This window comes from Amphiprion ocellaris, chromosome 11 (genome assembly GCF_022539595.1).
Source record: "Amphiprion ocellaris isolate individual 3 ecotype Okinawa chromosome 11, ASM2253959v1, whole genome shotgun sequence".
Taxonomy (NCBI): Eukaryota; Metazoa; Chordata; class Actinopteri; family Pomacentridae; genus Amphiprion; species Amphiprion ocellaris.
This window is the reverse complement of record NC_072776.1, coordinates 15,043,900-15,067,094: the sequence shown is the minus strand read 5'-3', so window position 1 is coordinate 15,067,094 and position 23,195 is coordinate 15,043,900. Positions and strand designations below refer to the sequence as shown.

The 23,195-nt window shown below is 40.6% G+C and overlaps 2 protein-coding genes across 2 annotated transcripts; both read right to left on the bottom strand.

Annotated features, from left to right (window-relative positions):
- Window positions 1-7,723: 7,723 nt before the first annotated feature.
- Window positions 7,724-9,412, bottom strand: LOC111584969 (olfactory receptor 6N1-like). Its single transcript, XM_035940998.2, has one exon. The coding sequence runs from the start codon at window positions 9,379-9,381 to the stop codon at window positions 8,446-8,448; it is 936 nt and encodes a 311-aa protein (XP_035796891.1). The 5' UTR covers window positions 9,382-9,412; the 3' UTR covers window positions 7,724-8,445.
- An 8,732-nt stretch (window positions 9,413-18,144) lies between these two features.
- LOC111584967 (frizzled-7-A-like) lies at window positions 18,145-22,936 on the bottom strand. The gene has a single exon (XM_023294335.3). The coding sequence runs from the start codon at window positions 22,458-22,460 to the stop codon at window positions 20,754-20,756; it is 1,707 nt and encodes a 568-aa protein (XP_023150103.1). The 5' UTR covers window positions 22,461-22,936; the 3' UTR covers window positions 18,145-20,753.
- Window positions 22,937-23,195: the final 259 nt, after the last annotated feature.

Below are 23,195 nucleotides of genomic sequence, written 5' to 3'. Positions count from 1 at the left end.
TTTTGCTGAGCTCTATACACAGATACACCACAACTGTGGGCTCTGGGAGCTGTTCTCAGTCTTTTAACTTGTTCCAACGTCACCATGTTATTTAGCCTCTGGAGATTTCGGAAAATTCCACACTAAACGTGTCAAGCTTTCACATGAAGTACAAGTTTTTGTCCACACTAGCAGCATGGCTCAAGGGATGCCAGTGTCGTCATACATGTCAGACAGACAATCCATTACTTCTGTCCAGGCTGAATTATCTACAACTAGTGGACACATTGCACTGAAATTTGCAAAAGACACTGACACAAGTTGTCAAAATCTATGGTAATAAAATTTCACTTTGTGCTACGATCAGGCCAAAAGGTAAAATTGTTCAGGAGTTCTGTTTATGGCGAATATTCGTAAATTAAATTTCCCTTCAAACTCAGCAGCTCTTTGTGGTTAAAGCTAATACGGCTTTTCTGAAACTGAAATCTAGATGCAACCTAACAAACCAGGAAACGTTTCTACCAGTTTATAGTGGAACCATTGAATCACCACAATGATTGATTCATCTTTTAGTACAGCAAATACTGGTCATCTTCATTTTTTTTCTGCAGCTAAGTATTTTTTCCTTTTGAATAAGTTACACCCACTGATGATGTTTTCATGTTTTGTGGTTGTCAATAAAAATTTTCAGGTTACAAAATTCCTTCTTTTTAGGTCTAAACGTGCAAAATGTTTCAGGCTATGGCAAATATTTCCATTTACATTATGCTGGCTTGCTAACACAATAAGCTAAACATGGTAAACATTATGGACACTTGACTCTGATGTTGTGAGGAAGTATGTATAGAGTTAGTGTCCAAGTATGAATATATTTTAAAGATACAATTCCTCCATTACTATTTTCAGGGGACAGTGTTGCTGCATCATGGGCTTAGCGCTACCCCATTAAGACTGTGACTGTTTTAAAAGAAATACAAACAAGCAAGGTTGTTTTCCTCTGTAGCAGAATGCTACTTCTATGTGGGACTACTTAAGAACCCACACAGTGTGCAAAAACAGGTCAACAGACCTGATGGAAACCATGAAAAGGACTTTTATATCCATATGCGTGAAATGTTTCAAATATTAACCATACAAAACTATATTTTCAACAAAGCTACAGTTTGTTGAGCACATAACTGGACATCAGTGTGGTTGATTATGCTGCAGAGTGTTTGAGAAGTTTCTGTATATGCTATTCTGCTGACTTCTTCTCCTAAAATTTTGTTGTTGTTTTTTACAATACATTGTAAATGACAAATATATGGTGATCACAGTTGCAGTTCTCTGAGACGATAAATCTAGTCAATATTTCCATTTTAAGGTCACATGAGATGAGTGTTGCATACTTAAAGCAGATCAAGTTTATATCAGAAGAATAGAACATGTGGACAACATTACTTGCTGGACTCAATCAACCTCTGATCTGCCCATTACAGTTAGTTGGATGGATGGATGGATGGATGGATGCATGGATGGATGCATGGATGGATGGATGGATACATGGATGGATGGACAGCTCTATGCTGTGCCTGAACACACACTAAAGCTGCTTTCTTTACAGCTGTGTAAACACAGTGTAATGAAGAAAAGGTTGTGTTACTAACTCCAAAAATATACGGGGAATATGACTATGTTGATGAAATGATGCTATATTTCACTGTTTCATTTGATCTCCAGAAGCACTACTCCAAATGGTTCCATTTTCCTAACTCAGTAAGGCAGGTTTGCTTCCAGCCAGAAAATTACCAGACACTGTAACATTTAAAAAAAAAGAGTGTGGTTGTTCTACCACAAAATGGTGCCCAGGAAACTCCGAAACTGTCTATTTGAGTGTTGAAGGAAGCGTCAGTGCACTACGAACTTTGGACAAAGTGAAATTAATTCCATGCCTTTGAATGGAACTGCACAGTTCAGCATCTCGTAATTAGAAAGAACCCAGCCATGAGATGAAGTTGTGTCCAAATTTATTTAGCAATATTTGCGCGATTGTATAACTACCAACCAGTTTGAGGTTTATGGTAACATCGTACTGATTACATGCAATTGTGTTGCAAATTACTGTTAATTATTTATGCGGGTTGCCCTTAATGACGAGCCAGGCTAAAGAAGACTGATACTAAAATTAAAATTCAACAGCTGAATAATTGAACTGTACTAAAGGAAATAAAAACTTTAATGTGGTTTAATCTGTGCATTTCTTTCAGTTTTGTAATAGGATGGAAGGTTTACTGGCTAAAGGGCTTGTTAGTATGTCTCAGAGTCCTGGTCTCCAGAGTGGTGGTGTTGTATTAATTGCTCTCTGAGGAGGATGAAGTTAATGACCTGTTGACCCCTTCTATCATAATTACATCATGTAACTGTTTCAAAGCAACAGCTACAGTATCCTCCCTCCTGGCTGTAGTGAGTCCTGTTCCCTGAGGCCAGCTGTTTTCCACTGATGACGCCAGTCAGGTCACAGTAAACATACGAAAGTTTGTCTTGAGATTTTGAAATTACGTAATTTGTATTTCATCATTGTGACAGTAAATTGCTGCATGTTCATCCCTCCGAGGCATCACACACACAAATCAAAAGAATCTCTTTCATTACTATAATCCCATAAAATGACCCTAAAAGAGAATAAAATACCAGTCGGAGGTTAGTTTTTCACTTTTCTAATACGGTTACAAACGATGACACATAATAAGAGGTAAATGGCTAAAAGCCAAGTGCAGTGGTCTTGTATTATTGGTTGAATTGAATTTTTAAATTGTGAGAGGGGAATGAATGAGCTAAGTTCTAAGGAAAACTGAAAAGAGCAGCGGTCAAAGGAGGTAAAGGCTTTGGGTGTGAGGAGATTGATGAAGCTGCTAGTGCACAGACTGCGATTTTGTATTGACGAATACACTGAATAGTGTAGCCTGCGACACTTTTAGATAGGGGCAGGGCATCTGATAGAAGACCCTCCAGCCTCTCTGACTGCAGACGATCAGAACAGTAACTCTTGAACCAAGCCAGACAGTTCTCAGAAAGTCCTATGTCTCTTAGCTTGTCCAGCAGTATTTTGAGGTCCACAGAGTCAAAAGCCTTTGCCAGATCAACAAATGCAGCAACACAGAACTCCTTTTTGTCAGTGGCAGATATGATGGCGTTGAGGACCTTAAGTATAGCGGTGACGCAACTGTGTCCGGATCTGAAGCCAGATCGGAACTGGTTAAGGACATTATGAGTCTCCAGGTGGCACATCAGCTGCTTGTTGACCTGTTTCTCCGGTATTTTGGAGAGACAGGGAAAAAATGGGTCTGTAGCAGCTTAAATCTGAGTTATCACCTCCTTTAAAAAGTGGGGTGAGAGCAGCAGACTTCCAGTCCCTTGGGAACACACCAATTTGTAGAGATAGATTAAAAATGTAGGAGATAGGCACTGCGATTACATGAGGGACTGTCTTTAAAAATAGTGGATCCAATGCATCCAGTCTAGCAGATTTATGAATGTCCGGGTGGAGCAGCTTCCCAAGTACCTTAGACTCCTGTACTGACTGAAAAGAGAAGGGGGGAAAACCTCAGGCAGATGAATGGGCGACAGATGCTCGATTGACAGGGGAACAAGTACGAATACCAGAATTGTCCTCACAGGTCACAGCCAGCTTTGACAAGGTGTCTGTTGAAGTGGTCTGCCATTTTGGATTTGTCTGTGACAACAATATCATCACATTTAATTACAGTAGGCAGATGGGCAGGCACATTTTTGTTTTCCATCGTTGATGGTATTTAAATTTTTTGTGGGTCAGGGCCATTAGCATTCAGTTGCTGTTTGAAATCGTTCGACTTTGCCTGTCTGATAGACTGAGTAAATTTGTTTCTTAAAGCCCTATATGACTGCCAGTCAGGTGTCTTATTAGAGATCGTTGCTCTACGCCATAGGTTGTGTTTTTGGTGAATAAGCGCAGACAAGCCAGGATTGAACCAAAGGCTGAGGCAGTTTTTCACTCTGATCTTTTTGAGACGGTATCTCTCTTATGTCTCGCTTAGTTATTAGATTTCACTCAAAGCCAAGCCCTCTTTTACAGAAACACACTGTCCACAGGCACAGTTACGTGTGTTGACACCTTAAAGCTGCTCAGGACAACTTCAGACCTGCTGGCCACTGAGTAGTTTGACTAGAGAAGCTTTTTTATCCAGTTTTATCTTGCTGGTTCAACTACAAGCTCACTTTTTTTTAACCTTTAGGTCATATGATGTTGTATCCATCCATTAATTTTCTTCCGCTTATCCAGAGTCGGGTTCTAGAGGCAGGAGTCAAAACAGGCCGTTCCAGACATCCCTCCCCAGCAACACTTTCCTGCTCTTCCTGACAGATCCTGAGACATTCCCAGGCCAGACAAGATATATAATGGGTCTACCCCAGGGTTTCCTCTCAGGTGAAAGTGCTCGGAAAACCTCCAAAGGAAGCCTCCAGGAGGCATCCGAATCACATGTCCGAACCACCTTAAGTGGCTCGTTTTGACGTGAGGGAGCAGAGGCTCTACCTTGAGTTCCCTCCGGATGTCCAAGCTTCTCACCCTATATCTAAGGCTGAGCCCAGCCACCCATCACTAGTGAACAACATCCCGAGACACTTGAACTTGTTCACTTAGTGAAGCAACTACTCCCCCAATCCAGAAGGTGGTATCCACCAGTTTCTGGCAGAGAACCATGGCGTCGTACTTAGAGGTGCTGACTCACATCCCAGATGCTTCACACTCAGTTGCAAATCATTCCAGTGCGTGCTGAAGGCCACGGACTGAAGAGGCCAACAGCACCACGTCATCTGCAAAAAGAAGAGACACGATTCTGAGGTCCCCAAACCGGACACCCTCCTCACCCTGGCTGCACCTTGAGATACGATCCATGAATAACACAAACCAGATCAGATCAGAGACAAGGGGCAGCCCTGATGGAGTCCAACACTCACAGGGAACATGTCTGATTTTGTGCCCAATAAGCAGACACAGCTCTCACTTTGGTTGTACAGGGACCGAACGGCTCAGATTGGCCAGCCCAGGACCCCATCCTCACACAGGAGGCTGCGATTTACTGTGATTAAATATTTCTCCCCACTATCCTACTGAAGTTTCTTGTAACATACAGATTTACACACAGTAGCCAGACATGATAAAAGGATTTCTGGACAACACCAAGTGTTTTTTTTTTTCACAAGAGGAAAAACATAATGAACACATTACAAAAACTTATGAGGCAAATTTTCATATTTGAAAAAAGTCCCTCTGCTATACTTAATATTACCAACATACTATCTATGTTTTAATGTTTAGCACACTGTTACTCAGTTTTAGGTGATGGGAGGCTGAAGCCTTTCCCAGCCCACCATGGACAGGTTGACAGCTATCACAGAGCTAAAAATGTAACTAATGTTATCTCTGTCTCTTTAAGGAGCACTTTACACAATTGTCCACCAGCCCTGACATGGGTTTGTTGAAATATCAGACAACTTTTTCACACAATATTCCTTCAGTTTCAAGATGTTTGAGGTATTTCTATAACCCTCCATTTCTTCTTTTTGGGTTAAACCTTGGTGGATTTGCTGGACTGTGGAGGATCATTATCTTGCAAAGGGGTTCACTCCCAATTCTACCTTTAGACTGATGGCCTCACAGTACCTTTAGGCACTCTTAGATATGATGCAATATTCATAGTTGAGTCAATGACTGGAAGCTGCCCAAACCTAGAGCCAGTGAAACTACAACATTTGCAGCACTTACAATCAGTATGAGGTTCTTCTCCTAAAAAGCTGTCTCTGGTCTGTACCAATCATGTCTACTGAGGCCAGACAACTCGGTCTTTGATTCATCTGTCCAGAGCACAGTGTTCCTAAAGGCCTGCTCTTTATCCATATGTTCAATGGCAAACTGTAGTTTTGTTCTAATGTTCTCTGTGGACAGTAAGGCTTTTCACCTACCATGATGTTGTGCTCTTTTTATTGGATACACTCAGCACTTTGCCACCAACAGTTAGGAGATTGACTTGCAGAACTTGTGATCAAAATGTCGAGGTTTTTGAAGACTTCTTTTCTGTAGCCTGGCAAAATTAACACTGCACAGGACACAATATTTGGGTTCTTTATTCTTCAATGGATGAAATAATTAAATAATAAATAAAAGAAATTGCAAGACTGACTTGCTGCACTCCACACAAAAGTGTGCAATCCAATAGGAATTTCTGGTGCTACTTACAGTGCACTCACAAAAGGTCCTCCAAATAAAACTACACTGCTACACAGTCTAAATAAGACTGAAACGCTACACATGAAGCAAAACAAACTACATAAAAAATAACTGTAGTCCCCCCCCCCCCCCCCCCCCCCCCATAACAGAACACACAAACATCTCTTTAGCATCTTTAACATTCACATATAGTGTATACAACGTTACAGTTACAACCGTAGTTACATACAGTTCAAGTTTCCTACCAACGCAGGCTTTCACAACACTTGACTTAATGGACAGAAGCTCTACCCTAGCAGCTCCTAGCAGTCTTCATGTTTCTAGCAACATCGAAACACTACAATCTTCTTAGTTAACAAAATAGCAGCACATACATCCATCAAACCTTTACACGTGCGTATGGCTGAATAGTTCATATTAGAAACACACATTTATGGTTTATTTACCATAGAAAACCTCAGAAAACATTCCTATCAAACCGTGCGTGTCACAGGGCGGTGTCCCCCCCACCCCCCCACCCAAAAAAAAAACCAAGAGTGCCCTCTGGTGGCATTTTGTGGAAACTGCATTTAATTTTCCACCCACTTACATTTTCATCAGACTGTCTGGTTTATGGCTGAAATTAGAAGTCCTGGAGACATTGACAGTTGTTTGGAATCTATTTAATCTACTTATAGATACTTTTCCTCACTGCAGAATGATATATTTCAAATCATTTGGAGATCTTTGAAAATCACTTGCCAGACACACAGGCATCCACTGCTTTTTTGTATTTCTAGAGTTCTTAGAGAGCTCCTTGGCATGATGACACCACACATTTCAATAGCAAAAAGAACAGGAGAGCCACGCCAGAGGTTTAAATGAGATATGCTCTACCTGTCACTCCTTAAATAAATTCTTATGCAGAAACACTGTTTCTAATTTTATGGATTTGAAAGTCTGAAAAATGTCAATAATGTCTGTTGTCTTGTTTTGTGTAGGTATTTCTGGTACACGATAGCAATAACTGCTAAACTCACTGATAAATACATTACTTTTCCTGTGTTTACTTCATAAAAATCGATTTGTATATCATCAGTTCAATGCTTGTAATATAAAGCTGCAATAGTAGGGAGTATTAGTTTGCATTAGTAGTAGCTTAACAGACACTCACTTCATAGTATTGCAGATAAGTGATGCAATACTTTAATCAGTGATACATAGTGACTTTAATTAAAAAGAAAATCTTGTAGATTGCTTTTTTAAGTTAGAATGTTTTTCAAATATTGCAAGATTTGGAGGATTATGTTGCCCTGGCGGATGAATATTCTGCTTTTTAGTTGTGTACAGAATGTTGACAGAAAACCGTGAAAGGTTTACCGAAGCAACATGTTTTATTCATCATGTATGATGCAATCTGACAGCACGACAACATTCAGAATCATCACATGTGAATACTGTGGTATTGTTTTGTCTTCAAATTTTATTTGGTGCACTGATTATACCAATAAAATGCCATTTTAAACATAACTGAAATTATTGAAGTAATGACAGTGTTCTCTCACTTTCCATTTGTACGTCACATAAAATTCTTATTTCTTATTTGTCATGAGAAAGAGAGAGAGAGATTTATTCACTGCTTTCATTTTATGAGCTACACGTATACTGACAAACACAGCAACATCAGTCTTTTAGGGGCTGTCACATCACACATATTAGGGTGGTTTTAATTTGATTCTTTACAATGGAATCATACACAAATATATGATTTTGTTTCAGCTTTTAGTAAGGATCACTCCATAAATATCAGGGTTTAGAATAGGTGTGATTAGGAGTAACTGTGTGGTCATTACAGTCTTTACATTCTGTGGCACAGATGTTGATCCATACATAAAGTACAAAACATTAAATACTCCCCAGTCTTTGCTTTTGTTTAATGAACTACACATACGGGGAGCCTGTGAAAAAATTGTGTCAAGAATATAACAATATATTGACAGATGCAACAATATAAATCCTTCTTATTTAACTATGGAACAGCTTACAAGTTTCCAATTCTCACAACATTAGAGGTTCTTTTCATCCAAAGTATAAAGGTTCAAACATCTAAATAGGTATTTTCTTTTTCCTGTTGTTGAAATTGACAAAACTGAGGCCACATCAGAACATTTCTCCTTTTTTCCATCATTTATAAAGTGTAATGTTCACACACATTAGAAGAGTTACAGGTGTCAAACTTTGCTTTATAATTTCAATCTTTGGAACGCCGTCCTACATAAATATATCATTCGGTGTCGAATTTTAGTCAGGATTACTCCATAAATAATAGGGTTTATGAGAGGTGGAATTACCAGAAACTGTATTGCCATGAAGTTCTTTAAATTCTGTGACATAGATGCTGTTCCATACCTAGAATACATGACATCAAAAAGCAAAGCAATCGTGACATTAAGGAGACAAAATAAATGCGGCACACATGTCTGTGCGAACTTTCTCCTGCCCTCTTTAGATCTTAAAGCTGCCTTCACAAGCTGCACGTATGAGCATGCAATGCAGAGAGCATGACAGCAATAAAAGGAAATGATAATCAATCCGACTATATCGTTCGCTTTTGTAGAACCACAAGCGAGTTTAACAATTGACCAGTTCTCACAGTAAAGCTTTTGTATTCGGTTGCCACATAACGTCAGTGCTGACGTCAAGGTCACAATAAGAACATCAAAGCAGAAAGGAATAAACCAGCACAGACAAATTAACACAGTGGTTCTTCGCACAGACATGACAGAGTGATACTCCAACGGTTTACATATAGCCACAAATCTGTCATAAGCCATTAGCACAAGAATGGAGTAATCAACTTTGATGTTAGAATATATGATAAAAACCTGCAAGAAGCATCCCACATATGATATTACATGAATATCAGACAGCAGATCAAAGAGAAATTTGGGGTAAAAGCCTACAGTTCCATAAATTGCATTGATGCACAAAAAACACAAAAATATGTACATGGGCTTGTGTAAGTTCTGATCCAGTATTATGGTTAAAATGAGAGACATATTTACCATGACAATCAGAAAATAGCATAGTAAAGTGACAGAGAAAAGTGTGACTCTGTAGTTGACTGTTGCGCTGAAGCCAGACAGAGAAAAGAGAGCTGTGTTCGATATATTATTCATTCAGGACGCAGGACGCCTTACAAACACAAACCTGAAACTTCTTTCACTCGAATGTCGACCAGTAAGTGCACACTTCTTGTTGTGATTTAAGAGTTTAAGGTTGGATCTTAGCGGATACTCCCTCTTCTCTATCGCAGGCATGCCATTGGCTGACAGTCCAATAGTTTGTTTTAAAAAATAGAAGTGGTAAAAACTGGATTTTTGCATTTTGATGGCAATTATTGATGAGGCAAAAGGTGACTACAAATGTAAGTGATTATAATCATACCTCCTGAAGTACTGAAGGAAATTTTTTATCAGAATTCATGTTGGCAAATATGAAAATGTTGTTAGTCAAATTGTTTTGATAAACATGCATTAAGGGTGGAATCCTACTCTGTAAATCATTTTAAGTTCATTCAACCTAGACATAAGTTATTCTGCTGGCTTAAAAATTTGAATTGCCTGCACTTTGATTTACTGATGAGTTCAAAGTCACCTTATGAAATGTGAAACTGTAAAACTAGCAGAATTGAACTGGCTGAAACTGAGAAGATAAGTTCAATAAACTTAAGATATTTAGATGAATCAGCTAGTCGCATAGACAGTGGTTATTGAAAGATTTGCTTTTACACTTTCTAAGCTTAAAGAGTTTTTTCTTCATCTAAGATTGGGAACTTTACAACTTTAGCTGTCAAATCTGGACAAAGACCATCTGTAAGGCTGCTACCACCTGGGCTGAAATCAAATGTTTTGACTTTTATGGGGAAAAAAACCAATTTAATTTTACATGTGCTAAAGACAGAGAAAGTTTCCACCTTGTCTGTTTTTTGTTTTTTTTTAACTATTAAATAAATAGCAATAGTCTTCAGGGAGTTTTAACTCTCTAACAATCCATCCTGTGTGTTAGGAACAGTATGAATATCAACAACATTTGTAAAAGTGAAAGGACACACGTATAAATGAACAAATGCTAAAAATTAGATTCTGGTACAACCTCTTTTCTCAGAGCTGCCTCTGAGGAAGCAAACTTAAGTCAAGCTTTAAGTAGCTGCCTCTACATGAAAAGCTTCTTTCATGCACAGCAGCCTCTCAGCTCATGTTGATGTAAAACATACTTGATTGAACACTGACAACTGAGTTCTAGCAGCTTCTAATTCACTGCAGACCTGCTTTTTGGTGATTCTTGGTTGGCTCTTGACTATTCTGACCAATTGTCTCTCAGCAGCAGGTGATGGTTTGTGTTTTCTTCCTGATCGTCAGTAACGCAACCGTGAAATGCACTTTATACTTACTAACTTTACTTTGGGGATCTGTACCTGCTTTGAAATTGCTCCAAATGACTTTCCTGACTTATTCACGTCAATGATTTGCTTCTTCAAATCCATACTCAGCTCTTCAGACTTTCCCGCTGTAGTGTTTGTGGCTGAGTCTAATGAGTGTATAAAATGGGTCCTGTTTAAACTGGCTCACAAGAGTCATCAGCTTTAGTCAATCATAATCACTCACAAGTTGTTAATAGGTCATGCCAAGAAAATTTGATCTGAACGCAACTTTCTGCATCACTAAAATTGATCATTCAAGTTGTTGTATGTATATTTTTGACCCAGTAGATTTGGCACATTTGCACACGAGTGTAGTATAATAACAATAACTACACTTCCATTGTGCCTGCAGCTGTCACTGTGCACGTCCACAAGGTCACAGGACTTCACCCAGTAGACTGAGGTTTGCGTCCTGTGTCAGAACTTTATTATGTTACTTAGTTTTGTTTTATTTTGTGGCCTAAGTTCTATTTTCAGTCGATGTTTAATCTGTTTTCACTCACTGTTAAGTTCGGTTTAGGCATTAAAATTAATTGCTTGGAATGAGGAAAAGATCGTGGTTTGTGTAACACATGTCCTTCCACAACGTAAAGCACACAGAGCAAGGCAAACTTCCCATTCTTATGGTGTCAATGTCTGACATTCATGAATTTTTAGAAGTCTATTAGACACTAAAGGGTAATTGGTTGAGCCAGCTTAATGCCAAGTAACCTTCAACAGGAATACTCACCAATATCAGGACATGAACCACATTTCCACTCTGCTTGAAGAGTAAAAATGTCAGGCCTGCCTCTGCAGGTTCTGGGTAGTGCCCCTACCCCCCTTTGTTGTGTTTCCTTTTTAGGAATGTGTGGCGCTGAGACAGCAGCGGCAGGTGTAGGAAATCCTCATCAGAGTAATCAGCTGAAGTGGGAGCAGACACTGCATATCCAATCAGCTTCAACTTCTCCACTATATAACCAGACTCTTCTCTTCATTCTTCACTGGATCGTTGATGCAACTAGTCAGTGCTGACCTTTGGTTATTCTGGTGAACTCTAGTAATTGTGGTTTTGGCTCTTCTCCTCTCAGCCTGGACTGCCTCTCCCTTGTGTGATCATCTGCCTCTGGGATTTCTGGATTCACCTGCTCACCAGCCAGCCGGTTATCTTCTTGTTCAGTCAGCCACCTGGCTCTCCTCCAACTCCCCCTCCGTCATCTTTGGATAAGCCCCGATCTCGGCCTCCACCAGCCATCGCTGTCTGCTAACCCATCTCCAAGCCACAGCTTCCACTTTTTGAGCCTCAGCCCCCATTCTTCCTAGTTGCTGGCTGTGCATCAGTCCGAGCTGATCGGTCAGATTATTAGTTTTTAGTTTTTTGTGGTTTGCCTTACATTTTTGAGTTCTTAGCTTTCCTTAGTTACTTCAGTTATAGGTTTTGCATTTGAGATCAGAGTTGCTTGTATATAGTGTTTAGAGTTTCTAGTCAAGTTAGTCATAGTCCTTGTCACCTTGCTTATAGACAAATTCCTTGGCTTATAGTTTATTCTGATTCGTACAAAGTACGTCATGAGCCTTTTTAGCTCTCTCGATTGAGTATGTTCTTAGTTCTTGCAGATTCTAGTATTGACGATTTTAGTTAGAGTATCTGAGTTCTCCTGTTCAGGTTATACCTGCCGTGGGTCAGCTTCAGTCAGTTGAAGTTTTTGTTTAGTCCTCCTGCCATTAGAGGTGCTATAGATCTTTGGTTTTTGTTCCCTAGTAGTTCCGGTTACTCTTCCGGTTTTTGTGTACAGTAGGGATTTGTAGTTCTTGTGCATTATTGTATTGTGAATAAACTCTTGTTGCTGCATTCTGCTTGCCTCTCTCTCATTTCCTGCACCTGAGCTACTGAGTGAAACCTTAACAAAAAACTTTAAGAGGCTTCTTTTATTTATCTGTTGGAAACAAAGCTCGTACACAGATCCTAAACATGTTGAAGGTGGGTTTAGCAGCCATGTTACACAGATGGGGTCTGCTTCCTGCTGGAAGAATCACTAGTCTGGAAGGAGGACAACAGTGCTGCACTGCTGTCTGTTGCATAAAGGGAATATAGGTAGACCGTCAATGCCTGATGACTGACAGCTATTTAGCGTATAACTACAAACACCGCAAATGCACAGCAGCCTACTGTAGCAGAAACTACCACATCACTGGCTTTGAGTATTATGGTTGGTATACCGTAACGGCCCTGTAAGAGTTTGCCAGCATGATAATGTGAGAACTTTGCCACATATTGTCACTAAACTCTTCAGATGTCACGTAGTACCTTCACATGTAGTACATTACATGAGTCAAGTTGATGCATAATCCCACTGCATGACGGTCTGTTGTTGATTTACTTAAACATATATTTTTCTCTTAAATTTGGGCCTTTTGAGTTTGAGTCAACTGTGTGTTCAAAGGTGCTTTATCAGCAAAAACCAAACATTGCTTCACCTTGTGGCCCAGTTTACACAGAGTGGGGTAACATTATATTGGACCACTGCTTACTTCATTATAGATGCTCTTATAGTTCTTGCAATTCCCTGAAGTGTAGCAGTCTGGCAGGGTTTTACTCTGAGTCAGTAACACAAATATGTTCATCAAAGTTCACAAAAGCTGAGTTTTAATCGTAAATTTATTTTTGCTTCGGCTGAATCTCATGGTGGTGGCAACTGCAGTATAATAAACTCATTTGTAACTTAGTCACTGAAACTACCGTATAGTATATAGTAGTTTTGGTGACAAAAGCGGGTCTAAACAGGCAGATGAGGAACAGAACTGCTTTTAGTCAGTAATTTGTATTTCAATAAGAGTCTAAATGTACAATGTCAAAGGTCCACTGAAAACATTTTCCTTTGGATCTAACACCAGTGGTTGCCTTGCACTGAAGAGGGAGTTTGCAAACAGTTGCATCTGCATGGAGATCGCTGGTCCCTGAGCACAACAGCCACCATAAATTGATGTCCTGGGGATACGAGACCAGGTGGACTAATGACCCTGAGACTTAATCATCATGTTTACTTGTATTTCTGTAGCATTGCATCACAATAGATGGAAGCTGCATCAGCAAACTTTTATGTTATCTTTTGTTGTCAGTAACATGGAAATCACTTGTGTATGAACTGAACGGATCAGGCTGTCTCATAGGACGTGTGTTCCATCCACTGTGTAGCCAAGTTTAATTTTCATTAAAGTGTTTGTGTCCCATAAAAACACAATGCTGAATTAAGACTAATGTTTTACTTTACTTACCTTTATTTTAATATCCTTTCTATATACTATACTGTGTATAATGTAGTAAGTTAAAAAAAAATTCAAATTCTATTTCACTCTAAAATGCTTATAATTAGATTCAAATAGGCTGCAGAATAATTGACACATATGTTTTTGTAAAGTTTTTGCATATTTTGTACTGAAATGACAGAATTAGAAAGTGTAGTACTTCAAAGGGGCACTATTTTCAAGAGATTCGGTTTACTCTTTATACAAACTGAGCTGTGAAAACATATCTTTTGTGACTCTGGCGAGATCTTCCCTAAATATGAATATATTAATGACTATGAAAACAAAGAATTCAGGTTTGTGATTGAAAATTACTAATTTCTAAGGTTTTTTCAAACATTCCACCTGAAAGACAGTTTTGTTGCAAGCTTGACCTAAAATAGGGACTGAAAGACAGGATGTTTAAGTGTTTTTTAAAAATTGTCAGGGCCCTGGGGGGGGATGTATCTTTTGTGCTGGCTGCCTATGGTAACATTGGAAAGTTAAAATACCTCTATTTTAGCATTATGCTGTCATGGTATCTCTCTATTTGTGTGGCCATGTTTATTATTTTGGTCATATATGTGGACAGAAAGCTGCATGAGCCCATGTACATACTGCTGTGTAACTTATTTGTGAACGAGATAGGTGGCAGCACATCACTGTATCCTCTTCTGCTCTCACAAATCCCTTCAGACAGCCATGAAGTGACCCTGCCGTGGTGTTTCTTGCAAATGTGTTGCATCTACACATGTGCCTCTGTTGAGTTTTGCAGTTTAGCGGCCATGGCCTATGACAGATACATCTCTGTCTGCCACCCTTTACACTACAATGTCATCATGAACACAAGGAAGGTGTTGGGGATCATTCTGCTTGTGTGGATGTATTCATTTGCAAACTTTATATTCTTGTTTTCATTCATCATTGGTTTGAAATTTTGCAGAATCATCATTGACAAAGTGTTCTGTGATCACCACTTAGTAATTAAACTGGCACGTTCAGTTTCACTACATAGCTACATATCTGATATATTTTTTGTCTTTGTGTACGTTTGTAGCCCCGTTCGGTTTCATTTCCGCCTCCTACATGAAGATTCTGGCAGTTTGTCTGAATACGCCTAAAGAAAACAAGCAAAAAGCCATCACCACTTGTGCGCCTCAGATCGTCTCAGTGTTGAACATGTTTGCTGGCTGTGTTTTTCACTTCATTGGCTCCAAGTTAGAAGTGGCTCACATACCAGATAAAGTCTATGTAATTTTATCTGTGTATATTCTCATTTGTCAACCGATGTCAACCGAGTCTGTTTTAGAGCTTTTTGTTTTGGTAACACGGGGTGTAATTTACTGGTTACAGACAAAAAGAATTTAGAAATCTGCACACGTCATGTTTTATCATTAGACAAGTAGTTTTTGTAATGTGTGTATTTATTTAGTTATGTATTAATGAAGCCACAGAAAATGTCATGAACTGCATTAGTATTGAGCAAGTGCTGGTTTATGATTTACTGCTGTGAAGCTACTGGTGTTATTCTGGCACCTGCTGAGCAAAACAACATATTACAGCCAAACACATACCACTATGAATGAATGAATTAACATTCCTTGTAGTGCAAAGTTCCAAATATGTATGATAAGAATAAGAATAAGAATAAAGAGAAGAAGAAATATTGCATTTACAATAAATCATTAGTTTAATTTCTCAACTGAAAAGCTGCTAAGAGTAACTAAAGTTTTGTTTCACTGCTCAGTACTTTTCATTTTCAAGATGTCTTCTCCTCTCATAGTGCTAGAGTTTTTAATAAATATTCACAAACAAACCTAAAAACTGCACCAAAACTCCACAGGGTGCCTTTGATCTATAGGCACTGCTACTGTTTAACTGTATGTAGCATTTCTATTGCAATGCTCTGTCATTTTAATGTCCAGACTGGATCAAGCAGCTGTCAAAAAATTGACTTCCAATGACAAATAGTACAGGACTATGTGTTGGTTGCTGCAGCAGTCTGTGCTGCAGCTTTAACACTTATCTAAGCTGGCCAAATCATTTTTAAATTCAGAATAATGCTAACTCTGAATCCAGCTGTGATGGGGAAAGCTTTTAATGTCATTGAGTTTAAAGCTGGCTCGCATCATACTTCTAAAAACGTACCAAAATCATGTCCACGATACAAAGCAAAGTAAGAAGAATACTGACAGCAGGATAGTACCATCCACTATGTTAATCAACATTTTTGCCATCCCTTTGAAATGACCAGACTTTAGTTCCTCTTAGCAAAAGTGTTTTAGAGATGCATGGTTCATAAAACCTTGAGAAAAGAGGGTTTGGTTTTGTATCTACTTCTAGCTGTGGCCTTCTGCCTTTATAGTTTTTCTCCACTGCGCTGATGCTCTACTTTCCGTTCTGGTCAAAAGCTGCAAATGATGAAGTAGTCAAAACTCTCAAAGCATTTACCTTTTCATTAATTTGCTCTGTGTTTTAACATGTATGCTGTTGTCTTGTGTGAGAAGCTTTTTAAAGGCCTACATTATTTTCTTTTTCCAAAATGAATGTAAATCCAGGTTTGTAGAGTTGTCTAGTCCAAAGACTGAACATTTCGCTCTTAACAATGTGTCCAAATAATGAAGAAAACTAATATATACTACTGTTCAAAAGCTTGGGGGCACCCAGGCAATTTCATGTTTTCCATGAAAACTCACACTTTTATTTATGTGCTAACATAACTGTACAAGGGTTTGCTAATCATCAGTTAGCCTTTCAACACCATTAGCTAACACAATGTACCACTAGAAAGAACATAGGAGTGATGGTTGCTGGAAATGGGCCTCTGTATCCCTATGGAGATATTCCATTAAAAATCAGCCATTTCCAGCTAGAATAGTCATTTACCACATTAACAATGTCTAAACTGTATTTCTGATTAATTTAATGTTATCTTCATTGAAATAAAACTGCTTCTCTTTCAGAAATAAGGACATTTCTAAGTGACCCCGAACACTAGTGGACATGAATGTGACAGACTGATCCATGCAGTTAGTATGATCTAATGTACCAGCAGGTTGCTTACATGTAGACTGCATGAAGTAGCTGTGGCCACCAGATGTCGGTATCACACCAGACAGTGTAAAGTCTGAGTATTTTCATCCTTAAAAGGAACGCCACTGATCTGCCTGCTGGGTTTTTGGGGAACGGCTCATCCAGAAGGTAAATCCAGTCTTAGAGTAAATCCCTGCAGTACTTACTTACAGCAGCCAGTGGCGCTGTGGCATTTTGAATACACAAGCCTGGATCATTAACGGAGGCCAAAGTATCTATATGTGGCCTACTGTGGAGCGGAGTATTAGCATTTATGCTAATTAGTATTAACAGTGTGTGGTGGGTAATCTCCCATAATGCATGTTTCATGAGGTGCTGCTATCTCAATAGATTAGTGATCTTCTGCTTCAGTATAATTCAATTACCAACACTAGCAGAGATCTCTCATTCTTAAGCATTTCAGTATTTCACTTGCAGAGGTTAGAGATCCATACCAGATGTTTGGCAGGAGAACAACAGCTACACAGGTTTTGTCAGAAAGCTATGCTTCTCTAACTGAGAATGTGGGCAGTTTGAGAAGTTAGACAATTTGGCCATATTCACATCAGCCCAGAATACTTTGCTTTTGTGTGATTAAAGCAGAAAACTTCCCTGTGTTGCATTTAAAATTACAAAAACAAGTACAGGCAATGAAAAGTGTCGAATTACTATCAAAGTGCATCAATCAGCCACAACAAAACCACCTACTTGATATTGTGTAGGTTCCTCTTGCGCCATCTGAACAGCTCTGACCATGGAAACAGGACTTCTGGAGGTGTCCTCTAGGTTGGGGACTATGTTTACTTGTCTCCCAAATGTTCACCATGTCCATAAAGTCATGCCCATGAATTAAAAATATTTTTACTGTCATGCTTTAATGTTTAACTGGAAAGTGAATGTAATAAAGGCCCTACTTGGTTTGGGTGATCATAAAAGGCTATATCTGAAGTGTGACATGCAGGCAAACTCCTTCTTAATGTACTGCTGGCATTTGTTTAACAATAAATACCAAACCCATGTTGACAAAGCAGCCTGAACTCAAGAATAACGTCTACTGAGATTGTTAAGTCGACTGCTGTCTCCTCAGGCTAAACTCTATCCACAAATCACAGGGTTCAACACATTACAAACTTTAACACTTTTATTCAAACTGTACACATAGAACAGGCTTATCTCATTAAAAAATAAAAAGACAAGTACAAAAGACAAAAAAATGAGTATCCCCCATAAATACAATAGAAATCAGAGTTTGTGTTTACTTGGTGGTTTGCATATCTTCTGATACAAATACACACACAAACCCTCATAGTCCTTCTGAAAAGAGTACAACACAAACAAGTCAGTCTGGTACCATTGACACTGGCAGATAAGCTGTCTGAAGGTAGTAACACTGAGCTACTGTGCCCTGTTAGGTAAAACTGTAATGGATGAGTGTAGGTGTTTAGTGTTGAACTGTTTCCTAACTCAGTCCTACAAACAAGTTCTAACCAGCGTTTGAGGTATGTAGTACATTCACATGGGAAATTTGAATTGTTTTATATACAAACTGCTTTAAAATATACTATGAAGATTGGTATAAAGTACACATGTTTAGTATTAATCTTATGTGGATTTGAGAAACAGCTCCAGCAACTAAAATAACTAGAATGCCAAGTCTATAAGGTCATTATGTTGTGAGCTGTCCCTCACTGCTGCAGTGTTCCCATTCATTATTACTATGTGATGTATGCAGAGAAAATGTGCTATATGACAAAAAACAAAACCTTCTGGCAATCATGTGCTGCCTCGCAGCTGACACAGTCAGAATAAAAACATGTTTTTGTTTCCCCACAGGACCTGCAACTGATTCCATTATTTAGTCTGAGACGTGAACTGTGACTTCCTAATTCAGTTCAAACAATCAGTGAGCTGCAAGCAACACTGGCTTACCACTGGGGCTAAAACACTATTAACGCTGTTGTCATCAATGATGTATTTGGCACTATTATAATTCTAAATTTATTGTTCTCTCGCTTGACTTCAAAATGTTTCTACAAAATTTTCAAAACCACTTCAGAACGTAAATGAACATCCCCAACCCTGGAATTGTGTTATTTCAATTATAAAAGCACATAGTTAGCTGGTTCTCCTTTGCCATAATAAAATGTACTTAAAATATATATATTTCTATGACCTGGCATTTTGTTGTTATAACTTGCTATACTGAGGTGGTTCTGTCCAGGATACAACACTCAATGGTTGCTGAACACTGCACAGTCTGTCTACACTGCACTCTCCACATAAAAATATTCCCACATGGTTGTGACCCTTGACCTCTGTCCTGTCATTTCCCAAACTAGAACATCAAAGAATCCTGTCTCCAGAAGCAGAGAGCACACATGCAGCTTCACTGTGGTTTGCAAACTTGCGTAGGGCAGCCCACACACTCAAACAATAATTAAAGCAAAAAAAGTTAAACATGTTCAGTCTGCTTGTGAAAACTACTAACACTTCAAGTGAAATTAATAGGGAGTAAGGCAAATTGAGTAACATTGAGCAGAATATATGCGACGATGTAAAGAGTCATCTGTATCCGGGATAAAATGACTTTAAAAATCCAGAGCAACCATTTGCACTCCTGTGGATTAAATCTGGATCACTGAAATGGTGCTTTGGGTTTCTTAAAAGCTTAAAAAGTCTTTTTGATGGGGAATCCAACAGTTGAGAGACCACACACGGAGACAAACAATGAGCTGTTGTGTCTCAATTACAGAGAAGTGGAGGTTGTGTGTGTGTGTGTGTGTGTGTGTGTGTGTGTGTGTGTGTGTGTGTGTGTGTGTGTGTGTGTGTGTGTGTGTGTGTGTGTGTGTGTGTGGTCTCTGTAAATGTTAGATCCAGATCAATCTGCCGTGTATCAGTCATTTTAAACACTTAGGATAACTGTGCAAACCAATACGTAACTTCATTCAACTTCGGAGGGAACATTCAATACATGAGAAAATATTCATCAGTGAAATATTTTTTTAAAAAGAGAAGTTTAAAAATAACTGCAAAAATGAAATAGTTTTGCTTTCTGGGTAGCCACTCGGCACACAATGGCGGAGTTGATGAATTATTCCTCCTAATGAAACAGACAAGATTGTACTCTGCAAAATCTAACACGTGTATTAAAGCTTTTCAGTCTTTATCTAAAAGCAGAGTAACTAATGTGTAATCCAGGTACCCTTAATCAATGAATTCAGTCAGAGGGTGTGGCTGTTGCAGGGATCCAACCTTTGACCTTTTTTGCTGCATTGTGGACAGAAGCCCACTCTGTTTGACACATCAGTCTTTGCTGTTATGTTTTCCACTGACAAACTCTCAAAAGAGTAGACAGCAAGTACATTCAAATTGTAATATAAAGGATATAATTGATAATATGCAGAGAGTTTCATATTAAGAAGTAATTTCACCAGTCTGGCATCACAGTCCAGGGACCAGTATGGCCATTTACACCAGTTTGTAATCCAAAGATGCAAAAGCCAGGATTGATGACAAAAAAAGGGGAAAAAAAGAAATATAGTGAAAATTTATCCAAATTTTATGGAATATAGATAAAAGTTTGTCTAAAAGCCCGAACTGCTGCCACAACCTGGAAACACACAAAAAAATCCAATCCAAAAATACATCCGAAAGTACTAAAATGAAAGCTATTTGACCTCATTTTCAGGTTGCTGTATCCAAAACTCGCTGTGCCTTTTAATCCTCCAAACTTCACACCGTTGTCTCTCCATGGTTACCGTTGCTAAGGCGCTTGTAGAACCTCCGCCATGACTGAAGAGTCTTCCCGGACCAGACCCAGAACCCGGAGGTAATCCCGACGATCATGGTCATCAGGTATTTGATCATGAACACGGTGAAGTCCGGGGTCATGGGGGCGAAGTTGTGGACCGGGCAGGGGACGGCGAAGCGCTTGCAGGTCTGCATGTGCCAGGTCCGCTCCCAGTGCTCCCTGAAGGCCTGCTCGTAGAAGTAGCAGGCGATCACGATGGTGGCCGGTACCGTGTAGAGCACACTGAACACGCCGATCCGAACCATCAGCTTCTCCAGCTTCTCCGTCTTGGTGCCGTCGTGCTTCATGATGGTGCGGATCCGGAACAGGGACACGAAGCCGGCCAGGAGGAAGGACGTACCGATGAACAGGTAGACAAACAGCGGGGCCAGGACGAAGCCGCGGAGCGCGTCCACGTTGAAGATCCCGACGAAACACACCCCGGTCAGGACGTCTCCGTCCACCTGGCCCATGGCGAGGATGGTGATGGTTTTGATGGCCGGGACAGCCCATGCAGCCAGGTGGAAGTACTGAGAGTTGGCTTCGATCGCCTCATGACCCCACTTCATCCCGGCAGAGAGGAACCAAGTCAGGGACAAAATCACCCACCAGATGGAGCTGGCCATACCAAAAAAGTAGAGCACCATGAAGAGGATGGTGCAGCCCTCCTTCTTGGTGCCCTGAGCTACAGTCCTGTAGCCGTCCACCTTGAATTTATCCACGCAAACCACTTTGTCCTCCAGGAAAAAGCCCGCTGCGTAGGCTACAGCCACCATAAAATAGCAGCCTGACAGGAAGATGATGGGCCGCTCCGGGTATCTGAACCGCCGCATATCCACTAAGTAGGTGAGCACCGTGAATAATGTGCTCACACAGCACAGGATGGACCAGATGCCAACCCACAGCCGGCCGAATTTCACCTCATCCTCCCTGAAGTACATGATCCCGGTGGGCTTTGTGGGCTCACAAGGGGCCCCGCAGTCTTTGACTCCCATGAATCTGTAACCCAGATAGGTGGGCACCTCCAGCTGCAGCGGGCAGGAGAATTGGTGGTACTGGTTGTGTTGGGGCGGGTGTGGGTTCGGCCTGACAATGCTGGGGGGAAGGGTCACAGGTTCGGGCGCATAGGGAGACGAAGAGGAGGATGGGCTGCCTGGTTCGGATGTGTTCTGGCCCACGCAGATCTCGCCGGCTCCGTGGACGGGGAAAGCCTCGCAGCGGAGCCGCTCCGGCCACTGGAAGCCGAATTTATTCATCAGGGCTTCACATCCCTGCCGTGCCCGCTCGCACAGGGACCGACATGGGGGGATGGCCTGCTCCAGCACGGTACAGACCGGCGCGTACATGGAGCACAGGAAGAACTTGAGATCCGCGGAGCACTGGACCTTCACCAGCGGGTAGAACTGGTGCACCTCCAGCCCGGCGTCCTCCTGGTTCGTGTGGCCCAGGAGGTTCGGCATGATGGTCTGGTTGTAGGCGATGTCGGTGCAGAGCGGGATGGAGATGGGCTGGCAAAAGCCGTGTTCTGGGACAGATATCCCGCTTTCACTGTTGTAATGCTGAGCAGAAGCGGGTGAGAAAGACAGCCCGCACAGCAGCCACATGATCCGCAGCAACACGGAGCCAGTGGTGAACCTGGCCGCCGCCATAGTTGAGGAGGAGGGGGGAGGGAAGGAAAAACTTTGATCCAAGTAGGGCAACTTAAAAACGACTGAAAACACGAGAAAATGTGCAGTAATTGTCCCGATACTTAGCTTGCAGTCCGAGTAATTGAAGTTAAAACGGCTTTAGTCGACTTTTCTCTCGTCTTTTATGAAGATAAATCCAAGAGAAACGTTCGTCGTGTCATGACTTCTTAATGCTCTTTGTAAGTGACTCCAAGCAGTCCACTCTCACTCCCGAGCCGCTGGAAATACCACTTAAAAGTCCCGTTTTCTTGGGAAAAATGCAGCTCGAAATTCTTCCAGCGTCTTCAACACTTGAGCGTTGCTACTTTGGCGCACAACAACGAGCACTGAGAACGCCAGAGGTTCTTATTTCCACGGTTTTCGACTTTGCTTCACGCCGAGCGTCGGTTCACATGCTGGGCGGCTGGGAGTCCGGAGGCTCGCTCTCCTCACTCCGAGCAGATTCCACCGGTTTCCAGGCGCCCCTCCATCCTGAGACCCCCCCTCGCAGACGGAGCTCAGGGCGCCTGGAAACCGCTGCTGCGTCTCAGCCAATCACAGCCTTTGTTTTCCTACAGGACCCGCTTTTGATTGGCCTGTGCTCCCCCACCGCCGGAAAATATGTTACAGTAATTACATTACACTAGAGATTTTACTAAAATAATCATTTTTCTGGTCGGATATTCTAAACATTTTTTATATAGTCGAGCACTTTAA

Bases quoted from the DNA above. Each gene is read 5' to 3' on its own strand.
- LOC111584969 (XM_035940998.2), bottom strand. From the start codon at position 9,381: ATGAATAATATATCGAACACAGCTCTCTTTTCTCTGTCTGGCTTCAGC.
- LOC111584967 (XM_023294335.3), bottom strand. From the start codon at position 22,460: ATGGCGGCGGCCAGGTTCACCACTGGCTCCGTGTTGCTGCGGATCATG.